This window comes from Equus przewalskii, chromosome 1, assembly GCF_037783145.1.
Source record: "Equus przewalskii isolate Varuska chromosome 1, EquPr2, whole genome shotgun sequence".
Taxonomy (NCBI): domain Eukaryota; kingdom Metazoa; phylum Chordata; class Mammalia; order Perissodactyla; family Equidae; genus Equus; species Equus przewalskii.
In genome coordinates, this window is record NC_091831.1 from 15,753,351 (window position 1) to 15,761,621 (window position 8,271).

The 8,271-nt window shown below is 40.0% G+C and overlaps 1 protein-coding gene across 4 annotated transcripts in view; it reads right to left on the reverse strand.

Annotated features, from left to right (window-relative positions):
- Nucleotides 1-7,972, reverse strand: part of CCDC172 (coiled-coil domain containing 172) — a 64,409-nt gene extending 56,437 nt beyond the window's left edge. The window contains exons 1-3 of one of the 4 annotated variants that reach the window (XM_070595325.1): nt 7,780-7,972; nt 7,220-7,364; nt 6,925-7,010 (exon numbers count right to left, since the gene is read on the reverse strand). In XM_070595325.1, coding sequence (XP_070451426.1) covers nt 6,925-7,010; nt 7,220-7,298 — 165 coding nt within the window. In that variant the 5' untranslated portion in view covers nt 7,299-7,364; nt 7,780-7,972. Of the gene's footprint in view, nt 1-6,924; nt 7,011-7,219; nt 7,365-7,519 lie in introns of all 4 variants that reach the window. The other 3 variants (XM_008514534.2, XM_008514533.2, XM_070595410.1) reach the window with 3 other exon arrangements.
- Nucleotides 7,973-8,271: the final 299 nt, after the last annotated feature.

Below are 8,271 nucleotides of genomic sequence, written 5' to 3' on the forward strand. Positions count from 1 at the left end.
AAAATTCCAATTCTGTTCAGAGCAGGAATAAATACAGTTAAAAATACTCAACTGAGACAAAGTCTATGTGAGCAAAGATGAGGACTGAAGCTGGAGAGAGAGGCAGGTGCTCCACTGCCTTCTGGCTCTCCTTGATCCTGCAACTGTCCAGTTCTAGAGATACGTGGGCGACATAAAAGGCAGGAGAACGCAGGGCTTATGAGACGGACTCTGGAACCAGCCTTCCTACATCTGAATCAACCTTTCACTTTCTCCTAAGCGTATGACTTAGAGAAATTACTTAAACTCTCTCTACCTCAGTTTCCTCATAAATAGCACCTACCTCACAGGGCTGTTGTGGGGATTAAATGAGTTACTATATGTAAAGTACGCCCGCACACAGTTAAGCACTACATGTTTGAACACATTATTATAGTAAAGTCCTCAAAACTGAAAAGAAAAAATCACATTCCCAGACCCCATTTTCTAGGACTGACCAAGTGACAAAATTCCAATCTTTGAGATGTAGATTCTAAATCCTTAGAGAGGACTTCCCTTCCACCAAAGCAATGATAAAGCCACATGAGAAGAAGCCTTTTGATTTTCATCCTTTCCCTTTTTCTCCAGCTGGAATTCAGATATGATGCCTGGGATGGAGGAGTACCTGTGACTATGAGGGTAAAAGCCACATGCTAAGGATTGTGGAACAGAAAGACAGAATGTGCTGGCGTCTTCTAGGATTTCCTCAAGCAGCTTTAATAAATGGCCCTGGATTGCCCACCTCCAGACTTACCGTTACATGAGAAAAAATAAACCCTTATTTGGTAAAGCAATCACGGCTAGATTTTTGTTATAAGCATCCTGATGCAATTCCAACTGATATAACTCAATCAAATGTTGGGTTTTCAAATATACGTCAAGAGTTTCCCAACACTGTTTAAGCCATTTTGAACTAAATTCCTGCTACTTGCAAGCAAGAGAGCCTCCACTCTAAAGAAGGGGCAATATCTGATTTGACTCTTAAGTCCCTCAAGGGCAAAGCCCATATATTATTGATCCTAACCTGCTGCCTGACTGATACGAATCAGTCATGATAGTAAAATGAGTAGCCCACTTGATTACAGGGAAACTTTTCCAAACTCAAGGTATTACCTTGCTTGCATGAGGCCACTCAACTGGTAAAGCAGAGGAACAAAGGAATGAGATATCCTTATTAATAACTTCATTAAACATATACGACACATACTCATCAAACCTGTTGAAATAATAAAGCGAGGAGACTACTTTCAGTGAATCATGCCTTTAGTTTCCTGTCACTAAGCCTTCGAACTCTCCTATCGCCTCATCCTTTCCTTATTCCTCCCTTTTACACTGTACTATAGTGGTTAAGACACAGGGCTCTCTAGTTAACCCAATAGAGATTCAAATTTTACATCTACTACTTACCACTTACATCATCTCATGCAAGTTACTTAATTTCTCTGAGCTTCAATTTTCTCAAATGAATAACAGAGATAATAAAACTACCAACCTCACAGGGTTCTTGTGAGAATTAATAGAATGTTTATAAAATGCTTACCATAAGGCCTGATACATAGTAATCGTTTACTAAATGTTACCTATTATTTTTAGTTTTTACAACAGAAGAGGTATCCCTCCTCTGTCTACGGCTAATTCTTACCTCATGCTCTGGATCCCATCCTCCGTCTACCGCCTCAGGGCCCTTTAACTATTTAATATCTTTCTCTCTAGACTATCTTCAATCTCTCTCTACAGGCCCCTTCCCACTAAAATGCATAACAACAATGACGATTAAGATGATGATGATGATGATAAAGAATATGAAGGGATTTGAAACATGGATGGAGGAACTGTCCCTTGTCAGAAGGAAGGACACCTCCTCCATAACAGGAAGGAAAAGGAGAAGATGAGGTCTTTACTTAGGCAGCTTTGGAGATATCTAAGCAGGGAAAAAAAAGTCTTGTTAAATAGCTTCTATTTTCTCTTTGAAATAAAAGGCAAAGTTATTGCCTGAGAGTTAAGGAGTTCAGAAGAGAGGATAAAATACACAAGAAGAGTGAAGGTTTACAACAGTCACTGCAGAGAGCGAGACAGAGAAATGTAGTAGTATTTCCAAGCAGTGTGGAAGACTCAGTTGAGGTTGAAGCTAATGTCCATGAATGGACACTGGACCTAAATTCTCCTGGAATGGCCTGAGCGCTGCACAGTAGCAGATAATTGGTTCACCCAGAGTTGGAACCTTGTGAGGCAGCTGCAAAAAAAGGAGAGATGAGTTGGGGAAACAGTGGAATGCTCAACCGTGAAATCTAAGAAAAAAGAGGGAAATGAATATAAAGGTAGGTACTAGTGGAGAAAAAAAGACAGAAATGGACTCGAGGTCCTGATGAAATCGGAGAACAAATATAGTGGGAGAAAAGTGAAATGCTTTACTGATTTTGAAAGTTAGGTGGTTTTAGGTGATGGTAAAGTCCAGAGTATGATTATGGAAACAGGTGGCTGATGGAGAATAGAGAAAAAAGTCACTGAATATGTGGCTACCAAACAACTGACAGGCCAGGGTGGTAGCTGAATGATCCATACAGACAATGACACCATCCAGGATGATGACAAGAGTTGGGACAGAGTGGAAGCCTGACAGCCCAGAGCCAAAACTCTAAAGAACAAAGGAGAGTATCCAGTGAGTCAGCAGGATGACAGAAAAGAGGAGGGGAAAAGATGGTATGGCCTAGAATACAGCGTGAGCTACCACAAGAAGGTAGAGACATAATGTCTTGGAAGGAGCACTGGAGAGTGAAGAGGACATCCACCAAATCTCCAACTATGAGGTTATTTTGAGTATGAAAGAAAAACCACCCTCCGTAGAATGGACTCCAGACTCAGAAATATATTGACTGGCTATGGAATTGCACATACGTAAAAGGACAATATATCTAAAGTTCTATATTACAACTTTAAAAAATCAGCTGTACATATTCAAGACAGGATGGATTTGGCTTAAACAAATTTCACATGAAAAAGTCATAGAGACAGCTTAGCGGTTAAAGTTCAGCGTGCTCCACTTCAGTGGCCTGGGTTTGGTTCCCGGGTGTGCAACCACACCACTTGTATGTTGGTGGCCATGTTATGGTGGCAGCTCACATAGAAGAACCAGAAGGACTTACAACTGGAATATACAGCTACATACTGGGGCTTTGGGGAGGGGTGACAAAAAGAGAAGACTGGCAAGAGGTGTTAGCTCAGGGCAAATCTTTCCCAGAAAAAGAAAATAAAGTCACAGAGACTGCAAGCAACCAAGTGCAACTGTCCCCAAAAGTGTCTTGGTCACAATTAACGGAATTATAGGTATGTATTAAATTGAGATAAACACAATTTCCTCTTTACTTTCTAAAATTAGGATTAAATAATTCACATGTACTGCTACTTAAACAAATGTTAATTAGAGGGGAGAAATAATTCCCCTCTTTTACTATGTTTTTAAGCAACTTTTAATCAACAATAAAATTAAATTTAGGCAGGATATAAGTTTTTCTTTGATTAAACTTTAAAAAAAGGAAAAAATCTCAATTACAAAACTTCATTCAACATTATAAATGATGATAATTTGTGATTTTGTTTGTTCTTTAATCAGCTAATAGAGTACTAACAATACGATTTTGCCTGTTGTTCTAGGAGGATTTCTAACTTTTATTAATTAAAAAAAAAGAATGTGTACAGTTTGAAGTAATGAAGTAAAAGAAGGCGCCTTAGGTTGTTTATTTCAATATAATTTTCCTTTCAAAATTCATAAATATTATTTTATTATTGTTTTGATGTTTAAGCAACCAGTTAAAATTGGGAGAAGAAAAAATAAACAAAATAGCCTCAGACTTTCCTCCATTTACTTCCTCTTGAGGGAGTATAGCATTATATTAGGTTTTATGTAATACGTTTATAAAAATTAAATGCCCAAATTTTAATATAGACTATCTTTTAAAACAGAAAATATTCTTTTAGATGCTTAAAAGAAACTACAAACGTTCTGTGAGTCCTTTTGACTTGCTCTGTCATCACTACGATGAAACCCTTCCTTGACTATCAGAAGCTTTAGGCATATTGGTAAGCATTAATGCGAATCCAGGGTATGTTCCTGTCTTTCTGTTTTCGTATTACCAAACCTAACCAGGCATACTGTGGCTCTCCAATTCAGAAAGTACTCATACTATATAAGCTGAGACTTTTGCAACCATATATTCTAAAGGACTCATTGAGCCCTGAAAGGCAAATGCTATCATTCAAGTTCTAATTACATGCTACCTGGGTTTTACAGAACGGAAAAAAATGAATACTGTTCTTCCTAAATACATTTTCTGACCACAAGCAACTTCCAAAATAAATGCCCAAAATATTTTCTGAATGTATCACTGTAAAAATAGCTCAAGCACTGGCCTATTCAAATTATGTTCTAGTTTCTCCTTATGCTGCTTCTACTTGATAAATTGGTCAATAAATGCCAAGTCAAATATTCAAGTAAATATATTTTCATTGTTATTGGCAGACAAATAATTAAGTCTGAGAATAAAAGAAACAAGAAATCAATTTATGACGACTTCTTCAGTTCCTCCCATTAGTCATTTACAACTGTGGTCCCACTTTTAAGATCTTTATACAGACACACACACACACACACAATTTCGACTATAAATCAAATTATTCCAATTACAAATTAGTATTGTATGAACTGTGAACCTCATATGCTAATTTTATTAGTAAGATACAATTGTATTATTACTCATGTATATGAGCTGATTAAAAAGCAATGCACATTTATGAGCCTATATTAATTAGTACTTTCAGCAAATGTTTCTAAACAATGTTAGGGATTTGCTCTGTCTTCTCTCCAGTATAAATATTTGAATCTACATTTTTTATGTATGTGTATATATCAACAAACTACATTTCCATTTTCAGCAAAATAGGCTACTGACAAAATATTACAAAGAGTAAACCTATTTTTTTCAAAGAAGATATTCAGAGAGTAAATCTTTTTTTTTTTTCTTTAACATTTGTTATCTGTCAGGTCAATATCTTCACCAATCCATTTTGCACAAAAGCTTACATAAGTGACCTTTTAAAAATATTGCCCTAAACTAGATGCCAAAGCTTCAGATACATTATTTTATGTGATTTTCATGAAGAAAAAACTTTAAGATGAGTTCAAGAAATCTGTTTTAATAAAACATGTTGTCACCACTCAGTTGTCACTTTCATGGTGGTAGATTAATCGTTTTTAAATTATATACCAGGGACAAGTCGTTTAACCTCTGAGTTTCCTCCCCTATTAAGGGGGATTAACGATGGTGCCTCATCACGGGATTCCTAGCAGGATTAGAGGAAATAATACAGCTGAAGCATTTACAACGTGCCCAGGATAGAGTGCGCTCAGGAAGGGTTAGCTATGCTTTACCTACTTGTATTTGTCTCCCTCTTCGATTAACTTCTAGTTACCAATCCTTAAGGGATCTTAATTCTTTTAAAGGAAAAGAAAGCCACATCATGACATTCTCAATGCTTTGCCCATCCCTATTCACAGGCAAAATAGGACATAGGGTCTCACTGAATAATCATTCCAAATTTTATTTTAAAAGACAGCACTCTCCCTATTATCTCACTATTACTCATTAGTTACTCACTAGTACTCATTAATTCATTCAAAATGCTAATGTATACGATGTGCTAGACATTGGATACACTGGCTATAAACTGGGTGAGAAAAAAATTCCAGATATATTGCTCAAAAATAGCGAGGGATACAAACACAAGTGCATATTGCTGTTTAATTGTAATGTGGTACACTGAATGCTATAATAAAAAAATTTTCCAAGATCTCCAAGGGAGGGCTTCACAGGTGTGTCTGAGCAAGACTTGGAAGAGCTGACGATCACGAGGTGGAGAAAGAATCTTTGATCATTTTATTCAGAAAGAGACTGAAGATTCCTCACAGTGCTAAGTTAAAAGAGACAGTTTAAGCAAATGGACTTCCTCAAACAGCTTTCCCATTGCACAGTTTGCTTATTTTATCTTCAGAGCTGAATAAATATTTTTGAATGACTGTCGTCCCCACCCATGGCGAGGCCTTCATTGTGACGTACTTGGATGATGTTCTTAGCTCGGTCCTCCCAGAGCTCAGCAAGATCTTCCTAGAACCACTTTTATGACACAGCTCCCTGATCAAAAACCTGCAAGTTTCCTCCTGTTCCCAGCTATCAGCCCTGTGCTTTGGGAGATTTCTCTCCCAGTATGCCCTGGGCATGTCTCCCTTTTGTTTCTATCCTCTCTCTGCCTCAATGCGGTTCTCCTACTACTTCTCTTTGCCTCTCCAAAATTCTACCCACCACTTCAACATCCTCCTTCAGGAAGCCATCAGATTCCCTTGCTTCTATATAAGACAACAGAATTTCACAAATGCTGCAGCAAAGAGTGAAACGCTAGTGGAAAAATTATACTTGGGGATGAAAGACATTTCCAAAATATGGTTGAGAATTAAAAAACGTAAGGCAGACACACATTTGAAAGTTACATTCAATTGTTACACCAACAAAGCACTCTTCTTAAATTATTTATCATTCAAAATTTACATATACCGCACCAACTACTTATTGAACAATTATTTGTCCAATGACATGGTGCTCTTTTAAAACGTTAACCAACCCACAACACTGGCTTCTTTAGGACAAGTTCATATTAGAATCGAAGGTGCCACTGGATCTAGAACTTTAGATCTTACAACATGGAACTACACTAACTAGTATAGTAGTGTGCTTCCTACTTGGAGCACTCGTTAAACAGCTGAAAATTTGAAACAACTAGTTAAATAACAAATATCCTCAAAATGCCAAGTTAAAAGACTTTCTCAAGTGATAATGAGCCTGCTCTACATGTCAATACCTTAGATTCCAACTTGATTTTCTCTTCATTCAGTTCCTCTGTTGCTTTCTTAATTTTTCCACGACATCTGCTTATTTCCGACCTTACTGTAAAACAAATTAAATCTTTAAACACATCACTCTTTCTCAAGTCCCCATGCTGCAGGCTGTGATAAGACGCCTTTCAGCTGCCTTGCCCTCGACGGGGAAAGCAGGCGCCCGGAGCTGCTCTGACCGCTGTCTTCTGGATTTCCTCCCGCCCCAAGCCCCGCACCGGGAAGACGAGAGGCCCCCTGGCAAGCGGCCGACGCGCCCACCTTCGCGCATCCGGCGGCGACCCTCCTCGGCCTGATGCTCGGAGAAGACGATGTGCTGAAACAAGGACTCCAGATTCATCTTGGGGCCGGGCTCCCGCCGATCCTTTTTCCGCTCTTAAATATTTAATAACCAAGCCTGAGGATCCTGGAAAGCACAATAAAGAGGAAGGATTGTTCCAGGGCGATCCCCAGGTCGGCCTCCCGTCCCTGCCCACACCGGGGACCACGCGCGACCCCGGGCGCCTTCCCGGCCGGCAGCGGCGCTCTCGGCCTTCGTCTGCTCTGTCACCAGGGCCACACCGTTTCTTCGCCCTCCTTGCGCCTGGGACAACAGTTTCCCACTCTGCCTCTCCCTGGCTGAGTGCAGCTCCCCTCGGACGAGGCCTGGGCCCCTCTCCGGGTTTCCTCGTTCGGGTGGCAAATAAAAATGGACGCCCTAGGCCTTGGCGTCGAGCGGGTGTGGCCAGCAGCCCTTTCTGTGGTCAGCCTCTTCCTCTTAGCCGCCTCTGTTTTTAGACATAAAGTCCCCAAAGCGCTCTGTCTCTCAGCAAAACGTGCACCTGCTAACAGTACTGCGAGCTGGAGACCTTCTCGAAGGTGGCGGCCCACGCCTCCGGTCGGCCTCGCCCGGGGGGGGGGGGGGAACTTTAAATCTACGGCATCCGGTTGAGCCCATTCCCATTCCGCGTTCAGGTGTTTTGCTGTGGCCGTGTGGCCCCCAAAGGTCTCAGGCCTTGCTTGGCGTTGGGGTGATCTATCTCCAAGGCACAAACACCCAGGATTATAAAGTACAGAGTACTCATGATTCTAAATATAAACTTTGGAAAGTCTTATCCTTTGCGTATGGCAGAGGCTGCTATAAATGTGCAATGTCTGACACTCCATCTTAATCATTCCTTTGTAATCAGGGCATATCTTTTTTGTCTGCTTTAAAATTAATCATTGCCTTTTGTAATCAAGCTACAGTAATATTAACACTTCAATAGCTGCGCAATATGTGTCAGAGACCAACGTGGTTGCTAATTAAAGCTTAATCATGAAAGGCACCTTTG